At 34.0% G+C, this 26,017-nt stretch overlaps 1 protein-coding gene across 2 annotated transcripts in view; it reads left to right on the forward strand.

Annotated features, from left to right (window-relative positions):
* P4HA1 (prolyl 4-hydroxylase subunit alpha 1) overlaps positions 1-26,017 on the forward strand; it is a 70,278-nt gene that overhangs the window by 9,250 nt on the left and 35,011 nt on the right. Inside the window, exons 2-9 of one of the 2 annotated variants that reach the window (XM_077778726.1) lie at positions 6,290-6,395; positions 7,849-7,945; positions 9,267-9,418; positions 12,495-12,632; positions 17,503-17,742; positions 20,132-20,328; positions 22,820-22,996; positions 25,257-25,327. In XM_077778726.1, the coding sequence (XP_077634852.1) occupies positions 6,305-6,395; positions 7,849-7,945; positions 9,267-9,418; positions 12,495-12,632; positions 17,503-17,742; positions 20,132-20,328; positions 22,820-22,996; positions 25,257-25,327 (1,163 nt within the window). In that variant the 5' untranslated portion in view covers positions 6,290-6,304. The remainder of the gene's footprint in view (positions 1-6,289; positions 6,396-7,848; positions 7,946-9,266; positions 9,419-12,494; positions 12,633-17,502; positions 17,743-20,131; positions 20,329-22,819; positions 22,997-25,256; positions 25,328-26,017) is intronic. The other variant, XM_077778724.1, reaches the window with a different exon arrangement.

A 26,017-nucleotide genomic window follows, 5' to 3' on the forward strand; every position in this document is an offset into this window, starting at 1 on the left:
TTTTTTTTTTTTTTTTTTTGAGTCTAGTCTTTCTAGGGAGCTGAGATTTACCTTCCTTATATTCTCTTTAACCCATCTAATTTCTACTTCAAGCTTACTTGAGGACTTAGAACAGGAGACTTATATCTTACTATTTTTTTAGGATTGTTTAATTTTTATTTTTAAGTAATCTCTACACTCACTGTAGGGCTCAAACTCACAACCCCAAGATTCAGCGTCTCATGTTATACCCACTGAGCTTGCTATTTTTAATAAAACCCTAATGTCTTTTAAGAGGCTTGACTCTTTAGATGCTTATAATGATGTGCTTTGCAAACTGCTAACTGAATGAAGATGGAAGTAAATGGAAATGAGACATCACAAGTAAGGAAACCGTTGTTTTAAAAACCTGTGATTGGGGTGCCTGGGTGGCTCAGTTGGTTAAGTGTCCAACTTCGGCTCAGGTCATGATTTCATGGTTTGTGGGTTCGAGCCCCGTGTCAGGCTCTGTGCTGACAGCTAGCTCAGAGCCTGGAGCCTGCTTCGGATTCTGTGTCTCCCTCTCTCTCTGACCCTCCCCTGCTCACAGTGTCTCTCTCTCTCAGAAATAAATTTTTAAAACATTAAAAAAATTAAAAACCTGTGATTAAGATATGCTTGCTTATTAGCATGTCATTTAAGGTTTCTTTTTCTTTTTCTTTTTTTCTTTTCTTTTTTTTTGAGAGAGAGACATAGCATGAGCAGGAGCCGGGGAGGGGCAGAGAGAGAGGCAGACACAGAATTTGAAGCAGGCTTTAGGCTCTGAGCTGTCATAAAAAATTAATAAGGCCAACTAAAGAATGGTTGATAGTCTAATCTAAACTTTCTCTGACATTGAAAATTTTCCATGGGTTTCCTTGTATCAGTCTTTGAAACCTTCCACAACTGTTCCACAGGCTTTTAGCAGGGCTCAAACTCACAAGCTCTGAGATTGTGACCTGAGCCAAAGTCTGATGCTTAAACAACTGAGCCACCCAGGCACCTCTTAAGGTTTCTGAAAAAATGTGGATGAGACATAGTATTAAAAGAAATTAGAAGACTATTCACTAGAGTAATTAGAAATTCAATTATATTTTTCAAAAAATTGAAGTAAAATTTTACTCTCTTAAAGGTGGAGAGCACCTTTTGTGTGATTTCAAGGGATGTTTGTATCTGGTGTTTTTCAACGTGTGATCCCAAGACCAGCAACATCACCATCACCCGAACTCGTATAAATTATCTAAGTACCTCAGACCTTTAGGTGATTTTCATATAGCTAGAGGTTGAGAACCACTGTTCTTATAGGGCTATCTTCCTTTTTATTAACTAGTTTAGATTGGCATGGTAATGCTGTGTGGGTCTGAACTTTTTTTTTTTTAATTTTTTAAAAATCTTTTATTTATTTCTGAGAAAGAGACAGCATGAGCAGGGGAGGGTCAGAGAGAGAGGGAGATACAGAATCTGAAACAGGCTCCAGGCTCTGAGCTAGCCGTCAGTACAGAGCCCAACACAGGGCTGGAACTCACGAACTGTGAGATCATGACCTGAGCTGAAGTCAGATGCTTAATTGATTGAGTCACCCAGGTGCCCCTGAATTTTCTCTTTTAAGTGACAGAGATCCAACTTGAACTAGCTTAAAATTCCTTAAAAAGGGAATTTAGAGGCCCCCTTACTGGGTTGGAATATTGGAGTAGCTCACAGATTCAAAGCAATAATTGGAAGAAACATGGCTATGGAGCTTGGAATTGCCTCTGTATGACTTCTGTTTATAGATTGGGTTCCTGGGTGTCCTTGACAATTGGGAAAGATTGTCATATGTTGCACCAAATTCGCATCCTCTGAGCTTAGCAACTCCAGAAGGAACTGCTTTTTACCATTTCACAAGTCTACCTCCCAGACATTATGTTCGTGGGAGTAAGTGTCGATGACTGGCTTAGCCTGCATCATATGTCTGTCTGTGGGAGGAAGGATGATAGAAAAGTGTACTACTCTGACAGTGTAGTCCATGGCTACATATCTGGGTTGCTTTCATATAAGTTTACTATCTTTAGAGCAGAGAGAGAAATCTGGAGGCATATAGAGCTAGAATATGGAACATGTTCTAATGTGGATAGTATTTGTTAGCTAACTTTTTGTATTAGAGAGTAGTTAACCACTTCATTAAAAGTTTAGGGTGACCATACATAGTATGGGAGTTGATGTTTTAGGTTTATTATTTTGTATATTTGGTCACCATAAAAGTAAATATACCTTAGGGCATCCGGAAATTACAGAGAAATAGAAAAAAATTACCTAATGTTCTGTCTAGAGACAGCTACATTTTCGTGAATTTCCTCTGCATGTTTTCATGCATAGTTATGATCATATTATGATGTTAAGTTTTTTTTTTGTTTTGATCAGTATTTATGACTTTCAGAGCAGTAGAAACAATTTCATTCAATTTTTTTTTTTAACATTTATTTTGAGAGACAGACAAATCATGAGCAGGGAAGGGGCAGAGAGAGAGGGAGACACAGGATCTGAAGTAGGCTTCAGGCTCTGAGCTATCAGCTCAGAGCCTGACAGCAGGGCCCAAACCCACAGACTGAGATCATGACCTGAGCCAAAGTCAGAGGCTTAACCGACTGAGCCACCCAGGTGCCCCTAACTTAATCTCATTCAATACAAATTCTACGAGGGTTAGAGTTGTACGATGTTAATTTATTTTCTTTAATCCTTTGTTTTTTAAAGGCAGTTTAGGTTTAGCAAAACTGAGAGAACTGTACAGAGATTTCTCATATATTCCCTATGCCTACACGTGTAGCCTCAACATCCCCCACCAGAATGGTACATTTGTTATATTTGATGAAACTACATTGACATACCATAATAGCCCAACAGCCATACATAGTTTACATTACCCATTCACTCTTGGTGTTATATATTCTGTGGGTTTGGACAATGTATGTCCCAAAATAAATGATGTATTTATCATTATGATAGTATACAGGGTATTTTCCCTGCCTAAAAATCCTCTGTGCTCTATCTTCATCCTCCCACCTCCCAACCACTGATCTTTTTATTGTTTTCATAGTTTTGTCTTTTCCTGAATGTCATGTCATTGGAATCATACTTTTTTACTTGGTAATATACATTTAAGATTGCTTCATGTCTCTTCATGGCTTGATAGCTCATTTCCTTTTGATACTAAATAATATTCCATTGTCTGGATGTACCACAGTTTATCCTTTTACTTACTGAAGGACATTTTGGTTGCTTCCAAGTTTTGGCTATTATGAAGAAATCTGTAAATATCCATGTACAGGCTTTTGTGTGGACATAAGTTTTCAACTTTTGGAGATAAATACAAAGGGAAACAATTGCCATTTTATATGGTAAGATGTATATCTGATTTTTTTAAGAAACTGCTAAACTGTCTTCCTGGATGGTTGTACCATTTTGCATTCTCCCCAGCAATGACTGTGAGTTTGTTAATTTTTAAGTTTTGTGTTTTCATTTAAATTCACATGTTAAAGGATATACTCATTTTAAGTTCCTTGACGTATATATAGCACCATCAATATTTTAATTGTGAATTTGTTAAATTTGTATAGTTGTTCATTTGAAGGACAAAAAAAATCCTTGATTACTGAGTGAACTTTTTAACTATTTTTAGTTCTTCTTTTATTACCTTCTGTGTCCTTTATCCACTTTTTATTAATATCTTAGTGGTCTTACTGATTTGTATGAGTTCCTTAAATGAGCTCTATTTTCTTTATTTTCCTAGTATGTAGTTTTATAGGGTTTTTAAAAACATATATGAGCCTAGATTATTTTGCATATTTAAATTCCATCTGGCTTTTGATGGGTTGTTTTATCATTTTTAAGGTTCAGAAATTCTTCTCTCCTTTTAGAGATCCAGTAACTTTTCTTTTTGTTATTTTTTTGTTAATTATAACTCTTTAATCCATAAGAATTTATTTTGCAGCATGATGTAAGGTGAAGTTATATTTATTCTTCATTTGATTAATGCTTTGAATTTTTATGTAAGCTCCATCATTCTTAAAATGCAGTTTTCAAACTTTGGTAATATCTATAGGCTAATGGTTCTTGATTCATTGAGAGGTTTAAGGACAATGAAAGGTTTAAGGGCAATGAAAGATTGTAAAAAATTTTAGTGACAAAATATATTTTAGCTGTGAAAAAATCTCTTACCTGACAAATCTAAACTTTCTTTTTACATTTAGATATAATTTCTGATTAGCCTTCTATTAGTACATCAAAAGCATTTGTATTTTCTGGAAATAACATTTATTCATGAAGAAAATTATGGCAGAAATCCGTGTAAACAGTGAGAAGATTCTAGACTCTTCAGACAGCCCAGGATTTTGAAAAAGCCTTGTGCTTTGGCAGGAGCCCAGGGGAGGAAGTGTCTGCATCTGCTGCATTCTAGAAGCCTTCCCAAAGAGTTACTGTAAAGTAGCCAAGAAAGCAGTGTATTTCACTACTGTGTGGTTCTGGAAGTTTGTGGCAAACTTGAGGGAGGAGACTTAGGAGTACTTCCAGAATGTCACTTTCTGTGGTGATCTATTTTTTATCGAGATTCAAGAAGGGAAAAGTAGAGTGTGGGTTTTTTTTTCCCCCTTCTTTTTTTTGGCAGAGTAGAGAGCTTTCTAATGTGAAGCTGAACCTGTTGGTTTAGGTGCAGTCACTTGGAAAGAGTCAGTGGTGCCTGCTCAAGGAGGAGTAGGATGAGAAAGAGTAACAAATGGGAGCCTGTTATTGAGGCAAAAGGTACCGTAAGAGTAACTGATTTTCTTGTGAGGTAATAAGGAGGACTTAAAATTCCATGTATGTGATGGTGGAGGAGCAAGAAAAGAGTGCAATGAGGACATTTGGGAAAGAAGAGTAAAATCTTTCTGCTGATTAGTTGAAGTTGCACTTGCCATGAAGAATCCATTCTAGAAAAGTCTGTGCTACCAGGGACAAAGAAAAAAGACAGAAAGGGTTTGCTGCCAAGTTAAAAAAAAAAAAAAATCCACAGCTATGTACTAGGCTAAGAATTTTTACATAGAACACAGTAGATAGAAAAATCTTAGGACCCAGTCCTTTAAGAGAAATTCCTAGCTTAAATCTACAGCACTGTTTATTCTTTTTGGATTCTTTACAACTTTTTAAAAATAACAGCTTTATTGAAATATAATTTATATACCATACAATTCACCCATTTAATGGTCATGATTAAGTAGTTTTTAGTACTTTTACTACAGTGTTCTTCAACCATCAATCACCAATTTTAGAATGTTTTCAACACCCCAAAATCTACACCTTTTTAACTTATTTTTTTAAAGCTTATTTGTTTTGAAAGGAGAGAGAGAGAGCACAAGCGAGTGCGCATGCACACAAATGGGGGAGGGGCAGAGAGAGAGAATCCCAAGCAGGCTCTGTCTGCACTGCCAGCTCAGAGCCCAACGAACCATGAGATCATGACCTGAGCCGAAGTCAAGAGCCATCACCTAATCAACTGAGCCATCCAGATGCCCCCACATCTGCAACATTTAATTAAATTTATTTTAAAATTTAAAGACGTGGGGAAAAGATGGAATAAGTTAGGAATTTGAAGGACTAATCAGTGGCTCTGAAACCTTTTTTTCCCTTTAAAACATATTCTAACATCTTAGAATGTATTTTGGTAATATTTAAATTAATTTACTTTAATGAAGTGTATTTTTATGGGAAATTCATGGTTTAGATGTAGATCACAGAGAAAACTTATTTTTCAGTCTATATGAAAGAGGTACTATTATCTAATCACTCTAATTATAGTAGTAACTAAGAAAACAAACTCAGGTTGAATTTTTAACCAGAAATTATCAGATAACAGCATTTATATTTTTCTTTAACATGAAATATAAAGTTAATACTCGAGTTATATGCAAAATAGAGGCACCTGGGTGGCTCAGTTGGTTAAGCATCTGACTCTTGACTTTGACTCAGGTCATGATCTCATGGTTTGGGAGTTTGAGCTCCACATCAGGCTCTATGCTGAGAGTGTGGAGCCTGCTTGGTATGCTGTCTCCTGCTCTCTGTCCCTCCCTTGCTTGCTCTATCTGTCTCTCAAAAATAAATAAAACTAAACTTTAAAAAAGTGATAGTTGCTTTTATTAAATTATTAAATCAATTCATAAGATTTGATAACAGTCTAGGGCAGCCTTAGGGTCTGACTTCCAATTTGTTCATAGGAAAAATTGGTTGAGAACTTTTCCTACTTTTTTTTTTCTTTTTTTGGTAATGGCCATATTTTCTCTTGTAGGTGTGTGGCTGAAAAATGAAGTCTTCCAAGATGATCTGGTGTATTTTAATTGTAGGAATTCTACTTCCTCAGTCTTTGGCCCATCCAGGCTTTTTTACTTCAATTGGTAAGTCTTACTATTTTTTGGTTTGTATTATTTTTGCATTTAAAATTTTCCATTTTTAGGAGCACTTGGGTGGCTCAGTTGGTTGAATGTCCGACTTGAGCTCAGGTCATGATCTTGTGGTCCATGAGTTTGAGCCCCACACTGGGCTCTATGCTTACAGCTCAGAACCTGGAGCCTGCTTCTTATTCTGTGTCTCCCTCTCTCTGTGCCCCTCTCCAGTTCATGTTCTGTCTCTCTCTGTCCCAAAAATAAATAAGCATTAAAAAAATAATAAAAGAAAATAAATAAAAATTTCCAGTTTTAGTTTTTTTTTTAAATCAGTAAAAACAAATACAGTGTATTCTCAGAGACTGAAGTATTGCTTTAGTCCCTTTCCCTCTCCAAGTCTCTCTTTTTTAAAATTTAAATTTTTCATTAAATTTTTTTCTGATTACAAAAGTAGTACATTTTTAGGCTAGACACTTATGAAAATTCAGAAAAGAATACCAAGAAAAGTCTTTGTTAGTGAGTCCATTCAGCAAATAATTTAATATACGTAGTCTTTTTTTAATGCACAGTATTACAAAAATAGCATATTGGTTAGGGGCGCCTGGGTGGCTCAGTCAGTTAAGCATCCGACTTTGGCTCAGATCATGATCTCACGGTTCATAGGTTCAAGCCCCNATCCCATGAGCTGTGAGATCATGACCTGAGTCGAAGTTGGACACTTAACTGACTGAGCCACCCAGGTGCCCCTATTTTTTTTTTTTTTAATAGCATATTGGTTAAAGGAGAAACAGACAAGTACATAGGATGTAGGAACTCCATGTCTTCTTTCCCCCAGAAATATTTTTCATGTTTGATATGTATCCTTTTATATTTTCCTATATGCATACTTCATCTGCCTTAAATTAGATGTTTTCCTTCATCCAGTTGACTGGTTCTACCCTAGTTGATTGTAGTGCTAACTAAAACAAAAATATTATATTTATGACATCTAATTTCAGGATATAAAATAATGAGTCTTATAATAAATACTTATAAGTAACTAAACACAGATCATTTGAGTTTCATTTTTGAAGTATGCTTTTTGTTAGTGTGGTTTTTATTTATTGAATAAAAAATTAATTCTAATTAGTCTCAAGAACAAAGAGTGAGAGCAGAGGTAGAGAAGAAAAAGTAGTGTTATTTTGTAATTTAAAAATAAAATCTTAGATGAAAAGACAATTTGCCAATATGGTCCAATTTGCAAAATGAAGTAGCTTGAAAACTAGAATTGGAACATATGATTAGAAAGATTTTGTCTTTGTCTGATTTAAAAAAAAAGAGGAAAAAAGATGTTTTCGCCAACATATCTGTGTCCAATGCCAGTTGAATCTTCTCAAAGAATAAAGAAGTCTTGATCATTTTGAGATTATTCTAACATACTTATGTTGATCAATGCAGGTATTTGACAACCTTCTCTTCCTTCTAGGTCAGATGACTGATTTGATCCATACGGAGAAAGATCTGGTGACTTCCCTGAAAGACTATATTAAGGCAGAAGAGGACAAATTAGAACAAATAAAAAAGTAAGCAAAGTGTTCTACTTATGATTTTGACTCTACCTGGATATTTTCATTCTAGAGCTCAAATATTCTTTTCACAGAAGTGGAAGCCATTTGTCTTAAAAAGGCAGCTGAAATGACTAACATAGGAGCACAAAAACCAAGAGTTAGGCCTGGGCCAAGAGTTCAGGTAGGGGAACATGGATTGAGATAAGGATATAAATGGCTATGGGTATTGACTGACAATATCTGAAAGTGGTTGCTAATTTCTTCTGTCTTACTCTAATCTCCCTAATCAAGTCATCTTTGGGAGCAATTTTCCAATTCTGTTTATTCTTCACTGTTATATTTCCATTCTAGAGATTACAGTGATAAGTATTGTTAGTATTAATTGATACAGCTTTTCCTCAAATGCTAATTTAGTTTTGATTGACTCAGGTTCATAGTTAATCCTGACCTGAGAATTCCTGCCTTTTGTTTAGTGAGTAACTGATTATTCAGTTTTTGTTTGTTTGTTTGTTTGTTTTGAAGTATAGTTTTTAGGTACTGGGGCGCCTGGGTGGCTCAATTGGTTGAGTATCTGACTCTTGATTTTGGCTCGGGTCATGATCCCAGGGTCATGGGATTGAGCCCTGCATATAGTTCCACATTGAGTGTGGAGCCTGCTTGAGATTCTCTATCTTCCTTTGCCCCTCTTCCTCATTTGTGCATGGGCATGTGCGCACACTCACTCTTTCGAAAAATAAAATAAAATACAGTTTTTAGGTACTGAATGTAGACTTTTGGTATAAGTTTGATTTAAATGAAAATGTAACTGAGTTTTGGGTGGGCTAATTTGTACTTTATAATAATCTATTATTTGGATTTAAGGACTTGTGAGGAGATGTATATTTTAGACTTTTGCTAGAGAGATCCAATCACAACTTTCTGAAGATAGGTTCCATTTACTGTAACTATCGGAGAGAAACAAAACTAAAAGAAAAGCCTTATTATATTTTGATTCTACCAAACTAGATGTTATCCATAACAGCCTTGCTTTAAAAATAATTTTTTTAAGAGAGAGAGATTGCTTATGCATGCACTATTCAGGAAGGACAGAGAGAGAGAGAGAATCTTAAGCAATTTGGGTCTTGATCCCACAACCTTGGGATCATGACCTGAGCCAAAATCAAGAGTCTGACGCTCAACCAACTGAGCCACCCAGGAACTCCTAAAAAGATTTTTTAAATATAGTTTTAACTCAAAAGCCTCTAGTCTAGTCTTTTTTTTTTCTGAATGTTTTACTAAATTGTGTTCTTCCTTATTAAGTGTATGTATGTTCCATTTATATGTCTTACATTTTCAGATGGGCAGAGAAATTAGATCGACTAACTAGCACAGCTACAAAGGATCCAGAAGGATTTGTCGGGCACCCTGTAAATGCATTCAAATTAATGAAACGTCTGAACACTGAATGGAGTGAGTTGGAGAATCTGGTCCTTAAGGACATGTCAGATGGTAAGTCCAATGTAAGAATAAGAGCCAAAAAAAAAAAAAAAGTAAGTCAGTATTGCTGCCACCTGTGGAAATGCCAATAGTAATGAATTCAGTTCCCAGAACATCAAGTGTTCAGTGTTGTAACTGAAGTGTTGCAGGGTATGTTTGGTTTGACTAGAGTTAGTCTAGATCCTGAGTTCCTTGTTTAAAAAAAAAAAAAGGAAATAAAACCTGGAAACAGAAATAAAAATAAAACTTTAGGGTAAAAAAAAGTAATTTCTGTTAGTGGTGACTAGCCTGGTGCTATTTGCTTTGAAATTTATAAAAATGAATTATTTGACATATAGCTTAATTACTGAAGGTAATCGTAAAATGAAAAGGAGCTACATGCCAAATAATTCATTAAATGAAATAATTCCTAAAGTGAAAAGGATTACCTTCAGACTTTAAAAATTTTATGGGTAAATTTCTATCTTCTAATCAATTTTTAATGTATTGGGAGTGGTACTATAAGGAAAACTGTTAGCTATGTTCCACAGAATATTTTGAAGCTTAGAATTGTTTTACTTAGACAATAAATTTAAAAACTAAGGCTACAAACAGTAACAGTGAAGGTCTTTCTAATTGAACAATAAAGTTGTAGTTGGAGTATTGAGGTATTTTAGATATTTTAGCAACAGACACAGAAAACTAAGTCTGGAGTTTAAGAATTAGAGGGAATATGCTTAGAGTAGGAGCTCAAATATTTGTTCAGTGACTAAATGTGGAATGAAAAACAGCAAGAAAGAGGATGAAAACTGAGCTAGCTATGTAAATAAATGTAAATACTCTAAGGAGGCTTACAAGTGTTTGTGAGTAGTAAACCATTATGCATAGGCCAGGAAACTTTGGAAAGAAAAATTAAGGCAAGCCATTTGTGAAAATTTCTTCATGATAAGAGGGAAATACTGGTGATCAATTGCTCTCTTACATAGCACCATGAGAACATTTTTAAAGTCATGTACGTATGTGTACACACACACCTACACACACATTTAATTTTAAAAAATTCTCAAGTAATGACCTTTAAGACTTAAGTTTTTTTTATAAGGTAAACCTTGAGACTTTGGTGTTTTAATCTGTGGTAGTCATCCCATAATTCTATAATACATATATATTTTCTCTTTTTTATTGGAAATGATTTAAGCAACTTCTTAGATTTTGATTTGGGTCATAGAAAATTTGTGAAACTTGTAAAACTTGTAAAATTCCATGTGGTGATTGTGACTAAGAGTTGGTCTTAAAAAAAAAAAATATGCTTGATATGAACTTTAGCCCTCTCCTAGCCAGTTGTTCATTTCCACGTTTTTATTAACACAAAAATTCCCGGCCTTTTGCTGATCAAAATATACATAGTTGATTATAAGTAAATGAAAGGAGAGGGAAGTTTCGTACGCAACTTTTATTTGCAAATGGTTACACATATTTTTTTTTTTCTAGGAGAGAGAGAGAGAGAGAGCGTGAGCAGGGGAGGGTCAGAGAGAGAGGGAGTCACAGACTGAAACAGGCTCCAGGCTCTGAGCTGGCAGTCAGCACAGAGCCCGACGCGGGGCTCGAACCCACGAACCGTGAGATCATGACCTAAGCGAAAGTCGGACGCTTAACCGACTAAGCCACCCAGGCGCCCCTGATTACACATATTATTAAAATTTTAAATCAATTTTGTTTTTGTTTTTTACTTTAATCTTAAAGCGTATTTAGCATCCATTCTCCTTAGGGGTTGTATAGTTACCAATAATTAGTCTGTTTGATTTTTGCTATATTTTATATAAAACCTTTTAATAGATCAAATTTCATATAGAGCAAATCTTGGTTGATCACTATATTCAATAATTTAACGGATCTAAGTATATCTTAATAAACTAGCTCACTTGATGATCTTAAATATATAATTAAAATCTCTCTTCCTCAGAGAATTCCACCAAACTTCATATATTTACATATTTATATAATGTGTGGCACATGGAAGAAGAAAATAGAGCTTTAGTTTTTTTTAAGTCTATTTAAAAATTTTTTAATGTTTTTTTTTAATTAAAAATTGTTTTTAATGTTTTATTTATTTCTGAGAGAGAGAGAGACAACGTGAGCAGGGGAGGGTCAGAGAGAGAGGGAGACACAGAATCAGAAGCAAGCTCCAGGCTCTGAGCTGTCAGCACAGAGCCTGACTGACATAGGGCTGGAACTCACAAATTGAGAGCTTCTGATTCTGGCCGAAGTTGTACACTTAACCAACTGAACCACCCAGGTGCCCCAAAATAGAACTTCTTTAAGCACATACATTTTACTTACAGTCTGTTATTTGAAAGTATAATTGGTTGGTGGCTCAGTTGGTTGAGCATCCAACTTTAGTTCAGGTCATGATCTCTCAATTTGTGAGTTCCAGCCCTATGTCAGTCAGGCTCTGTGCTGACAGCTCAGAGCCTGGAGCTTGCTTCTGATTCTGTGTCTCCCTCTCTCTTTGTCCCTCACCAGCTCGTGCTCTGTCTTTTTCTCTTCTCTCCTAAAAATAAGTAAACGTTAAAAAAAATTTTTTAGGGGGCGCCTGGGTGGCTTAGTCGNAAATATTTTAAAAAATTTAAGTATAATTCATTGCCAGTGTATGTCATTTTCACATCCATGAATCGGATCATTTTTCAAGCTTAGTGGAGGCTATGTTGTGTAACTAAAAACTCAGTTATCATGTTGATCTTACCTAATACAGATAGGATTTATGCAATGACTTCAGATTACTTAAGCAACATCAGGGTTGGGAAGATTGAGTAAGTCAGAGGTATTTCACATCAGAGTATGTTTGGTTTTTGTTGTTTTTTTCATTGTTGAGCATATGGAACTTTCATGATAGAGTAGAAAACTATAATAAAATGAATTTTGAAAAATCCTTGTAAACACTGTATATTACAGATTGAAAGGAAATCTGTGAGGTTTTAGTCATTTTTTTCTTTTTCTGTTTTTCTTTCTTTCTTTCTTTCTTTCTTTCTTTCTTTCTTTCTTTCTTTCTTTCTTTCTTTCTTCCTTCCTTCCTTCCTTCCTTCCTTCCTTCCTTTTTTTTAATTTCAAGGCTTTATCTCCAACCTAACCATTCAGAGACAGTACTTCCCTAATGATGAAGATCAGGTTGGGGCAGCCAAAGCTCTGTTGCGTCTCCAGGACACCTACAATTTGGATACAGATACCATCTCAAAGGGTAATCTTCCAGGTATGAATTCTGCTAGTCTATAAAACACTTATCACCTGGCTGCTCTATTCAGTCCATTAGGACATTAATCTAAAAAATCTTTTGTATTTTAAGATTTTTAGCTTTAACTTATTTCTCAGTCTTTGATGCCAAATAACCCTCTGTTTCTCTAGGACTTAATAGTTGTGGGTAAGTTTCTAGCTTGTGAAGCTTAATGTTACAGGAACTAAACTCGTGTAGGCATGTTTAGCCTAGAAAAAAACAATAATTCCCTCATGTTTTTCTTTAGAACATCCAATGTTTGTATGTAAAGTTATAAGGCAATTGATAGTTAAAGTTTATATGTCCATTAATTTGAAAGCCAAGACATATTTGGTATACAAAGATTTTTAAAGGGTTCTATAATATGGAGCATTGTACTTTTTCCAATTTTGGCACAACCTTCTTTTTTTATTAGGTTACAGCTGATTTCATGAGAATTTGTTTTAAAATTTGTTTATTGTGCAAAATTTAAATAAAATGTATCATCATAATCACTTTTAAATGTGTGGTTTAGTGGCATTAAGTACATTCACACTGTTATGCAACCATCACCAACATCCACCTCTATAGCTTTTTCATCTTGTAAAACTAAAACTCTGTACCCATTAAATAATAACCCCCTATCCCCTATTTTCCTCAGCCTTATTATTCCACTTTATTTTCTTTTAAGTTTATTTATTGTTGAGAGAGAGTGTGCGAGTGAACAGGGGAGGGATAGACAAGAGGGGGCAGAGAATCCCAGGCAGGCTCTGAGCTGTCAGTGGGACCCAACCCAGGAACTGTGAGGTTGTGCCCTGAGCCAGAATCAAGAGTCAGATGCTTAACTGACTATGCCACCGAGGTGCACCCTATCATCATACTTTATGTTTTATGATTTTGACTATTCTAAGTACCTCATATAATTGGAATCATATAATATTTGCCTTTTTGTGACTATCTTATTTAACTTAGCATAATGCCCTCAAGGGTCATCCATGTTGTAGCAAATGTCAGAATTTTCTTAAATTTAAAAAAAAAATTTTTTTTAATTTAAAATTTTTAATTTTTTAAAATTTTAATTATTTTATTTTTTTATTTTTGAGACAGAGACAGAGACAGAGCCCAAGTGGGGGAGGAGCAGAGAGAGAGGGAGACATAGAATCTGAAACAGGTTCCAGGCCCTGAGCTGTCAGCACAGAGCCCGATGAGGGGCTCAAACCCACGAACCATGAGATTGTGACCTGAGCCGAAGTTGGACGCTTAACCAAATGAGCCAACCAGGCGCCCCAGAATTTCCTTACTTTTTAAGGCTGAATAATAATACAACATGTATGTGTACACACACACACACACACACACACATATCAGATCACATTTTGCTTACTCTTTATCCATCAATAGGACACTTGGGTTGCTTCCGTGTGTTAGTTCTTGTGAATAATGCTACTGTGAACATGGGTGTGCATTTATCTCTTTGAGACCCTGCCTCTCATTCTTTCTTTAGGTATATATCCAAAAGCATAATTGCTGGATCCTGTGGATCAAATTCTATTTTTAGTGTTTTGAGGAAATGCCATACTGTTTTCTGTAGTAGATAGACCATTTTATATTCTTTCCAACATGTATATGGATTCCAATTTCTCTACCTACTCTCCGACACTTGTTATTATCTCCTTTTTTGATAGTGGCCATCCTAATGGATGTGAGGTGATATCTTATAGTTTTGCATTCCCTAATTATCAGTGATGTTGAGTATCTTTCCATGTGCTTAGTAGCCATCTGTATGTCTTTATTGGTGAAATGTCTATTGAAGTCTTTTGCCATTTTTAATTGCTTTTTTGTTGTTTTAAGAGTTGTCTATATATTCTGGATATTAATCCCTTATGGGATAGATGATTTACAAATATTTTTACCCATTCTGTGAGTTGCCTTTGTATTTGGTTGATACTGTCTTTTGATGATTAAAAATTTTAAATTTTTGTGAAGTCCAATTTATTTTTTCTTTTGTTGCCTATGCCTTCAGGGTTATATACAAGAAATTGTTGCCTCATCCAATGTCATGAAGCTTTTCTCCAATGTTTTCTTCTAAGAGTTTTATTGTTTTAGTCTTACATAGGCATAGGGTAAGAGCGCACAAGTGGGAGGAGGACCAGAGAGACAAAGGGAGACATAATTCAAAGCAGACTCCAGATTCTGAGCTGTCTGTGCAGAACTCTGCGGGGGAACAGAACCCACAGACTTTGAGATCATGACCTGAGGTGAAGTTGGATGCTTAATTGACTGAGCCTCCTAGGCACCCCTGTTTATTTCTTTATATAGCTTTTTTTTTTTTTTTTGGTTCTTTTTGAAAATAATGGTAATTGTACAGTATTTGAAAAGGTAGAAAGGTACAAGTATTTAGGAAACAACTTGTAATCCATCTCCCAGGGTATCAGTTTAGCATTTTGACATATTTCTGTCTAGATTTTTCTGGCTTTCCTATATGGCATTTGAAATTATCTTTCTGAGTGAAAAATGCTGTTCCATTATGTTGACATATCTGTCCTGCTTTTAGTTTATTTTAGTTTTTAGCTATAATATTTGGTTCAGCTACAAAAAAAATTATTTATACAAGAAGGTGTTTTTTCCTCAACCCTTAGTATCAAACTCAAGAAAATAATTGAAAAGTAGTATCAATTCATAGGCATAAAATTATTACTCTTGTTTCATATTGCCAAATGTCTTAACAGTAAAGTTACCAGTTTACTACTCCCTCCCCTAGTAAATTTTACCATTTTATAGTATAATTTGATACAAACTTCTAGAGTCATAGTGTACAGATTCTAATTCTAGCTCTTTGCTGTGACCTTGAGCATAATAATTAACGTCTTTCTACCTTAGTTCCTCATCTGGATTGCTTTGAGAATTAAATGAGTGACAAATGCCTGGCACATCGTAAGATCTCAGTAAATGTAGGCTGTTTAAAAATATTTTTCTGGGGTACCTGGGTGGCTCAGTCAGTTGAACGGCCAACCCTTGATGTTGGCTCAGGTCATATGATCCCAGGGTCATGGGATCAAGCCCCATGTCGGGCTCTGTGCTCAGTATGGAGCCTGCTTGGGATTCATTCTCTCTCTCTGTAAAATAAAAATAAAATAATAAAGGTAAAAAATTTTTTCTTCAGGTTTGTTTTAACATATTTCTTTAATGATTAGTGAGAGTATTTTCTCAAGCCTTGTGGTTTCCTATTTATATTTTATTTCATGTGAACTGTCAAATAATCCTTTTTTAACTAGGTTTTTCTTTTGGTTTGTTCATTTGTTTGTTTTTAAGTAGGCTCCACACTCAACGTGGGGTTTCAACTCACAACCCCAAGATCAAGATTCACATCATCTACCGACTGAGCCAGCCAAGTGCCCCTATCTCCTTTCCTTAAGATAGAAGTTTTAATTAATAAATTAGTTTACATGCCAACAGCAAAAGCACAACTGATTAAAGGTTAATATTAGACTTCACCAAAATTAAAATTTCTGTACTTCAAAGTACACCATCAAGAAAATGAAAAGACCACCCATACAATAGGAAAGATTATGTGCAAATCATATTTCTGATCAGGTACTTGTATCCAGAATATATAAAGAACTTTAAAAATAATGAAAAGGATCAAATTTTTAAATGGGCAAAGGATTTGAATAGGTATTTTCCCAAAGATGATATACAAATGGACAATAAGCATATGAAAAGATACTTAGCATCATTAGGGAAATACAAATCAACTCAATGAAATACTACTTTATACCCAACAAAATGATTATAATAAAAATAAATGGACAACAACAAATATTAGTGAGGATGTGGAAAAATTGGAACCTTTATACATTGCTGGTGGGATTGTAAAATGGTGTAGGCACTTTGGAGAACAGTTTAGCAGTTCCTGAAAATGTTAAGCATAGACCTAGCAATTCCACTGCTGTATATAAGGGTAATGAAAACAAATGTCCACACAGAAACTTGTGCATGAATGTATGTAGTAGCATTATTCATAAAAGCCAAAAAACTGGAAACAACTCAAATGTCCATCAATTGATAAAGTATTGTCTTATCATACAATGGACTGTTGCTTGGCTATAAAAAGGATGCTACATGAATGAACCTTGAAAACTTTATGCTGGTTTAAAAGAAGCCGGTCACAAAAGACCCTATATTGCATAATTCCACTTATATGAAATAACCAGAAGAGACAAATATGTAGATTCAGAAAAGTAGATGAGTGGTTGTTAAGGGCTAGGGCAGGGAGGGGGAGATAATGGGTAGTGACTGCTAATGGTTACAGAGTTTCTTTTTGGGGTGATATGAAAATGTTCTCAAATTAGATTGTGATGTTGGTTGCACAACTCTGAATATACTAAAAACTATTGTATTCTTTAAATGGGTGAACTTTATGGAATGTAAATTCTGTATCATTAATGCTGTTGAACCTAAGGGGAAGCGAAAAGGAAAGGAACCAATTAACAGATTTGCCTCTCTTTCCTGTCCATTCATTTCTTGCACAGATTGTTGGTTAGGAGTAAGATGTATGTCATATGGTAATTCCTGCTGTGCTAGAAAATTGCATGCTTTAACTTAATTGATGTTTCATTTTGGTAGGATGGCTGATAATTGAAGTCTTGGGTTTTCTAGGTCCATGACCCCTATTAGTGTGATTCTTGGCATGTTTCATTACCTTGTAGATGGTTCCTTTGTTCATAAACTTAGGATAATTCTTGTTTTTCCTACCTCAGAAGGTTGTTGTTCAAATGAAAGTGAGATAGCACTTTGAAAGTTGTTTAGTCCTAAATAAATAGAAAGTAGTATTAAGATTTCTAAAGTTCTCTGTATTTTCTTTCCATAGGAGTAAAACACAAATCTTTTCTAACAGTTGAGGACTGTTTTGAATTGGGTAAAGTGGCCTACACAGAAGCAGATTATTACCATACAGAACTGTGGATGGAACAAGCACTAAGGCAGCTGGATGAAGGCGAGGTTTCTACCATTGATAAAGTCTCTGTTCTAGATTATTTGAGCTATGCGGTATACCAGCAGGGAGACCTGGATAAGGCACTTTTGCTCACAAAGAAGCTTCTTGAACTAGGTATGTTAACTTGGCCTAAATCAAGATTGTATATATATATGTATATGCATATATATATAAAGTACTAAGCTATATGAATGACAAGATAAATATATATGTATAATTCTGATATATGACTACATATCTTGTCTTATATATATAATCATAAATATATATAATTCTGATATATGGGTAATTCTGGCAAGTGTAATTTGTCATGTAGCTTCAGTATGCTTTTTTATTTTTTCAGGCTTTTATTTAAATTCCATTTAGTCAACATACAATGCAGTATTAGTCTCAGGTGTAGAATTTAGTGATTTGTCGCCTGCATACAACACCTGGTGCTCAGCACAACAAATGCCCTCTTTAATTCCCATCACCTATCTAACCCATCCCTCCACCCACCTCCCCTTCAGCAACACTAAGTTTGTTCTCTGTAGTTAAGACTCTCTTTCTTGGTTTGCCTTTCCACCTGCCGTGTTCGTTTGTTTTATTTATTAAATTCCACATATGAGTGAAATCATATGGTATTTGCCTTCCTCTGTCATATTTTGCTGAGGATTATACTAGATCTCTAGTTCTATACTAGATCTCTAGTTCCATACATGTCATTGCAAATGGCAAAATTTCATTCTTTTATATGGCTGAGTAATATTCTATTGGTACATTTTATTTGTTATAAGTCAAGAATCTATTAGACAAATTTTATCCTCTCCCTGTTTATATACTAAATAAGTGGCAACTGATTTTTCTCAGCTAATGGTACTACAATAATGACTGTGTTACTCTGCTGTATACTCTTCAGGAACTTCAAAAATGGACCTAAACTAGCTAACTCAGTCAAAAATGTTCATTTACCATGTTGCTATGTTAAATATTAACCAGTTTTCTTTGAAGAATGTTTTGTGTTCTTGTATTTCATATTTAAAAATGATTTTGTGATTTAAAATAAATAGACTGAAAATATAATTCATTGTCATATTCAAATATTAGGTAATGTGATATCCTTTGAGGATTTTATTACTGGTGTTTTGAACTTGTTTCTCTAAGAATGGTCCAGGGACCATGTGCATCAGAATTACTTGGATACATATTAGAAATGAAAAATTTCTTGATTTCCACCCCAGACTTACTAAATCAGAATCTGTGGACATTGAATTGTATGCTAATAAATTCGGGTGGCCTTTGGTATATAATGAAGCTTAAAACTTTTCAAAAATTATTTTGATGAATAGATTAATATGTGTATTTTAGGAGAGTCAAGCAGTTTAAAAGAATTGACCATCTGAAAATGAACTTCTGATAATTAGGTTATTTCTTGGTTGAGTGAGTTAATAAGTTGAGATATTAGTTCAAGTACCGTTTTTCAGTATTTTTTAGTGATTTTTTTCTTTTGACTAGAAGACTATTTTATTTCTTATAGAAAATAGTTAAAAATAGAAAAAGATACAGAAGAGTTGTCCATAAGTCTATCACTGAAAAATTTTCACTATCACAATATTTTTTTGTTTCCTTGTAGAATATACTCTCTTTCCTGCACATACATACTTTTCCCATTCTTTTACAAAATTAAGATTATATTGTATATCACCACATACATTGTGAGCAGTTTCTCAAAGACAAATATTTTACAAATGTAAGGCTAGATTTCCTAAATAAGTTAATATCACAAGTGAAGTTTCTGTGTATTGTTCTTTTTTATTTTTGTGTGTATGTGTGGTGGTTTGGATTTTTTTTTCTCTAGGGTGGGTGGAGTAGTCTAGTCCTCTTTTCCCCTACTAAAAGATAGCTTAGAATGATGACTAGCAATTCAGAGGCAGTTAGTGGATTCTGCTTTATTTGAAAATTATATCTTTAGTTTCTCTTTTTCCATCTCACTTAGAATTTGGGGACTGAAATTCACTCAGCCCTCAGAAGTAGGCTGTGTTCTGCATGTATAATGTATCTGTGGTGAATGTTGCTTTTGAACTGTATACACTGTCTTTCCCATGATGATTACATTTCAGTCTCAGAAAAATCTTTTCTATTTCTTAAAATAAGTAGAATGAGTGATATTTTAGTGATATTCTTTAATTTAGAATTAGTGATATTCATTTGGCATCAAATTGATCATAATTATTTGGCTGATTAGTAAGTTCTCAAAGTAGAATATTTGCTACTTTGAAATAAATGACTGATTCCTTCTCTGGAACTCTTTATATATAGGGTGATAGTATGTGATTTACCTGGGCCAGTACTGGTTTATACCTATTGTTTTGGTATAATAATTTTTATTAGTGCCTCCTTTCACTCTCATAAGTGTCCCAGTTTGGAAGGTAAATTATATTAGCCTGTATTTTTATATTACTATATTCTGATGCTTGAACAACTATAAACTTAGTCTTGGACATGCTTCCTTTCTATCCAATAGATCCTGAACACCAGAGAGCTAATGGTAACTTAAAATATTTTGAATATATCATGGCTAAAGAAAAAGATGCCAATAAATCTGCTTCAGATGACCAATCTGATCAGAAAACCACACTGAAGAAAAAAGGGGTTGCTGTGGATTACCTCCCAGAGAGACAGAAGTACGAAATGCTGTGCCGTGGGGAGGGTATCAAAATGGTAAAGTGGAAAAGCCAATTGTGTGTGTGTGTATGAATGTGTATGTGTGTGTGTGTTTGTACATAGTTCCAGAGAAAATCAGGGTTCTTTTATATTTATGCCTACATGATAAAAATTAGAATTAACTGCTTAAAGTATTACAGTATACCATGTCACCTTATTGTGGGTGTCACACTTAATATGCTCCAACTGTTAGTGAAATAGCTTTAGAATAAACTTTAGTATAAAGAATCATTATGGCATTTTGTTTATTTTTGGTAATATAACTCTTTGCATAGGCCAAAAGAGGCTTATTTTTTTTAAGATGAGGGATGAGATAATTTAAGGGATATGATCATTTAAGCTTTTACTTGTATCTTAATGCAAAAACAATTTCTGCACTCTTAATAGAAATAATATACTGTCCTAACCCATCCTATAAAACAGAATTCATCTATACAATAATCTTTTGTGGTTTTGTTCCTGGTTGAACATGACAAGATTGCTTAGTGAAATATGTTAGTCTATTTAAGAAATATTTAAAACGCAGAAAGAATTTCAACAGATTTTTGCTTTAAGATTCATTTTTTTTAAATAGTCAAATGTGCCTATAAATATCCCTTTCTTTATTGTAGATCTATATTTATGTTTTTATGACTCAGAGTACCAGTGCTTCAGGGTGTTAAAAGGCCAGAAACAGAAAAGTTCAAGTCTGGAGAACATAGGTTTTTGTTCAGCCTCAGAACTTTTCAGAGCCCTTTTATGATAATGTACGTCATGGATATTCTATACACTGTTTCCTAAAATTAATAGATCATGGAGCCCTTTTTTAAGGAATATCATAGGGTACTAGTGTTCAGTTGAATGTGGGCATATGTAGAAGGAGTCAGTGAATTTTTGAAGTAATTATTTTTAAGTATAAACATTTGAATAGTGTTATAAGGTTTTCTCTGCTGCTGATAAACTCAAGTTGGGCTTTACATTTTTATATTGATGACTTTTTGATATTTGAGGACTTAATTGTTGACAGCCTAATCTCTAACAGCAAATGCGTAGATCATATCTATGTTGACACTTTTGATAGCCAAGTTCATGGACTCCTGGAAGAACATTTTTACTTTTGCTTTGGTGCTAAGGAGTAAATGTAAGGATAATAATAATCTAATAGACACATGAAACATTTTTCTAATTTCACATCTAAATATTTTATTATGCATCTATTGAATATAAAGATTCAAAAAATAACCAAAAAACCATTGGCATACCTAAAAAAAAAATCATAGTATTTCCATAATATCATGAAACATCTATTTAGTGTTCAAATTTCTAATAGTAAGCAAATATTTTTATTGCCCTTAATAACTCTTAAAGAGTGGATCAAAATAGAGCCATAGGTATAAAACAGAAGTCTGCTTAATTTGCCAGTTTGTTGATATGACATACAGACATGTCAGCTCTGCCCAAAATCAAAGGATCGTCTTTATTCTCAGAATAGTTAAATTCACCTCATCATTATATCAAAGACTTCTATAAATAAATCTTTAGATTTTTTTTTTTTAAAGTTTATTTGTTTTGGGAGAGAACATGCATGCATGAGCAGGGGGAGGGGCAGAGAGAGAGAATCCCAAGCAGGCTCTGAGCTGTCAGTGCAGCTTGAACTCATAAACCATGAGATCATGACTTGAGCTAAAACCAAGAGTCGGATGCTTAACCAACTGAGCCACTCAGTTGCCCAGTAAATCTTTAGATTTGACTCTAGGTAAGAAAAGCACATAGAGAATAAACATGAATCATTATTTGAGTAGATTAGCTAATATTTAAAACAAAAACTAATAATATTCCTACTTCATATATGATATACTTGTTCAATCAAGAGAAGAATCAGCAAATAACTTATTAGTTAATATAGGTTGAAAGGAACATTTGTTGATTACTCTATTTTTAATATCCATCAATAAAAGCACTTGCCTTCTTTAATAATTTATTTTCTCTTTTTCAGAGTTACTCATTTTCATCTTTGCTTTTTAAAACTACCTAACTAAACTTATTTATTTATGCTACAAGCATTTAATTGGGAGGAATTTAGGAAAACCTGATGATGTTTTATTTTTCCTTTTAGAAACTTTTTTTTCTGGGTGCTTTCCAGTTATTTTGCGAAGTTTAGAGCAATGCTGGTCATTCATTTCATATTTTTATAAATATTTCATTATTTCTTGTGTATTTAAATATTTCAACTTCATTTTAATGAGACAAGGGTTGAAAGACAAACCCTACCTTTTTTCTTAGATAAGGCCTAACATTTCTCCCAGAAAATAATCATTAATAAAACTATTAAAGTCCTGAATATCCTATTTGCTGCAAAATATTTGCAGAGTAGTGTTTCTTTTGTATAGTCTTCTATAAATGCTCTATTTATACACAAGCGTGATCATTGTTTCTTTTCTGCATAGGAGCAAGCACCAAAAATATTATTACTCTAATATATTTTTCATTTTTGTAAATTTATGTTTAGACTCCTCGGAGACAGAAAAAACTCTTTTGCCGTTACCATGATGGAAACCGGAATCCTAAATTCATTCTGGCTCCAGCCAAACAGGAAGATGAGTGGGACAAACCTCGTATTATTCGCTTCCATGATATTATTTCTGATGCAGAAATTGAAATTGTCAAAGACCTAGCAAAACCAAGGGTAAATAATTTTTTATCTTTTTCTTCCTCTCAATATACTTTACCCATGCATCAGTTTTGCCTTTGCAAGTTACAAAAACGATAATTGATATGATATGGTAATAATCCCACAGATAATTTTAGATATTATTGTCACAACATATGGAGTTGTTAACTAAGCTCTATTTATACAAAGTTTTCCTTACTTTGTTATTAACACAAGTAGTAAACTCTGCAGCTGAGTTTTATGCACTTAATTATGAAAATCATAGATGAGACTTTTATTGACACTTAAATTTGTTTTTCAGCATCTTCCTGAAAAAGTTTTGTATTTATTTTCAAAACTTTAGTCTTATAGACTCATCAAAGACCAACTTTCTCCTATCTTCTATATTTTTATCTGAAAGAATACTTAAAGTATTTTTATTTCGCTTTGGGCACATTATTACTAGAAAGATGTAATTGTGTATAGTCATCATGCTTATTTGAAATAAGGACATCATAGATTTCTGAATTTAACTCACATCATTTATCTTAAGAAAAATGAATTAATCTAAATACAGTCCCAAAAACTTAGTGTTTAGCATAGAAATTCTTCTTTTTTCATTTTATTTATTTATTTATTTTTAATGTTTTATTTATTTCTGAGAGAGAGAGAGACAGCATGAGCAGGGGAGGGTCAGAGAGAGAGGGAGACACAGAATCTGAAGCAGGCTCCAGACTCTGAGCTAGCTGTCAGCACAGAGCCCGAAGTGGGGCTTGAACTCAGGAACCGTAAGATCATGCATGACCTGAGCCAAAGTCGGATGCTTAACCAACTGAGCCACCCAGATGCCCCTAGAAATTCTTCTTTTACAAGAATGTGAGAAAGACCACCCTTTATGCTCTTGCCTTTTCTTCCCCATTAGCTAGTTCTCATTGAACAAGATCTCTATTTGATATCATTGATAGTAAAATACAAACTGCCCTCACTTTTATAAAGAAACTGTTAAATAAACACTGGGCATATTTGTGCTCTCTTATTACACAGAAGTTGGCAATTTTTTTCTATAAAAGTGCAGATACTATATTTTAGGCTAATATATTTTTGGCTTTGCTGGCCTTACCATCTGTTACAACTACTCAAGTTTGCCACTGTCGTGTGAAAGCAGTCATAGAAAATATATAAAGAGTGTGGTTATATTTCAATAAAACTTTGTTTCCAAAAGCAGGTGGCAGGCCATAGTTTGCTGATCCTTGTTATAAAGATTTAATTATCTGGCTATTTTTATACTGTAAAATAAAATTAAAGTCAGAATTTTTGTTAAGTTTTTCAATTCCAAATTGGTACTTTTTGTTTTTTTTACCAAAGATTACATTTTAAAGGAAAAGACTGGTCTAATATGTATATGTCCAAGGGAATTCATATCACTCTTTCAAGCAGAATACTGCTTATATCACATCATATTCTGTCAGTAGTGCTTGAATTCCTATTTTAGTCCATTCTTTGTGGTCCATAAACCAAGTAAACCAAAACATCTTGGTAGAATATTGATTAAGAATTCATTTCAGCTTGGAGATCAAGTCTTAGATTTCTGGGTTTGGAGACCTCAGTCTTCAAAGGGGATGCCTCAGTTAGATTATTTTAATAAAAAAATTCAATGGCAATAAAAATTTTATACTCTTTTGTTAATCTCCAAATCACCCTCAATTTTTTAAAATTTAAAATCATTATCTTCGTTGTCATCTCTTTCTTACTTTTTTTGTACATTTATGAGTTCTTTTCATCTACCTTTCTGTTAGGTCCCAAGATTATCTCACTGTATATGTGAAATATATGAGCATACTTATTGAAGGAAGAAAAGATAGATTTTGAAACAAATTTTGAACAACAGTAACCTTTGCAAACAGTTACATCACAAAAAAAAATTAAAATCAAAGGTTTAAAATGGATCATTAACTTCAAATAGCCATTCTTATAAGTATAAATTAGATTTCAGATTTTAGAATTTCTTTTTCCTCAGTCCCTTCATCCAACCATTGAAAGAAATTTAATTTCTAATCTCTTTTGTTTGTGTATCCTCCATTCATGCAAAGCAAAAACAAAATTTTAAAATAACAAAAAATACAAAAAGCTAAAAAGCTTTCAAGTTTCAAGGCTTAACACAAGGTGACTGGAAATCTATGGAGTTATTTTCTCTTTTCATCCTCCTTTGTAAAAATCCCGGAATTCTGACTGGTTGGATAAATGTGATTCATTTTTTTGTTTTGTAATGCGACTATTTTGATGGTTGGCTTCACAGCTGAGGCGAGCCACCATTTCAAACCCAATAACAGGAGACTTGGAGACGGTACATTACAGAATTAGCAAAAGGTAAGAGATGTGTATGTTGCATATTTTGCCCTCTAACGAGTGTTTTGTACATCCTACAGGAATTATTCATTTAAGGGAAGTAGGTCATTTTCAGTCTCCAGCTCAAGTCACTGCCAATTTATATACGCATGGGTAAAATGCTTTGTGTTTCACAGGTCTTTCCCTTTAACTAGAAGTTCTTTTTAATCTTTAATTGGTCTGTTATTTTTAGGGAATTAATATGCTTTGCATTTCTCTTTAGGTCAGGAATCCAGTCTCCAGGAAATGGCTTGATACTTGTTTTCTGTTTCCTTTTTCTTGCCAAAAGGGGAAGCAACCTGGATTAATCTGGGAGTAGTCTTTGTTTATATAGTTCTCTCACATTCATAAATGCTACTGCAGTGAATTCACATCATCCTTCTTGGTGATTCTATTGGCATTTATTCATTCATCTTGTGAAATACCATTGTCATTTTGGAGTAATCTGTACTCCTCCTATTGGAGTTATTTTTAAAACCTTGCTGACTTGAAAGTTGGCAATGGAAAGAACAGAGTTAGGCTTCTGATCTCAGTCTTCCAACTACTATTATTCATGAACTAGTCTACTTCGCTTGAGAGACTTAACAACAGTTTTATCTCAGAGTTTTAAAAAATAAATTTAAAGAGACTATTAACTATTCTTTTGTCAAAATACTTAAAGGACATTAAACT

Source organism: Crocuta crocuta, unplaced genomic scaffold (assembly GCF_008692635.1).
Source record: "Crocuta crocuta isolate KB4526 unplaced genomic scaffold, BGI_CrCroc_1.0 scaffold167, whole genome shotgun sequence".
NCBI lineage: Eukaryota > Metazoa > Chordata > Mammalia > Carnivora > Hyaenidae > Crocuta > Crocuta crocuta.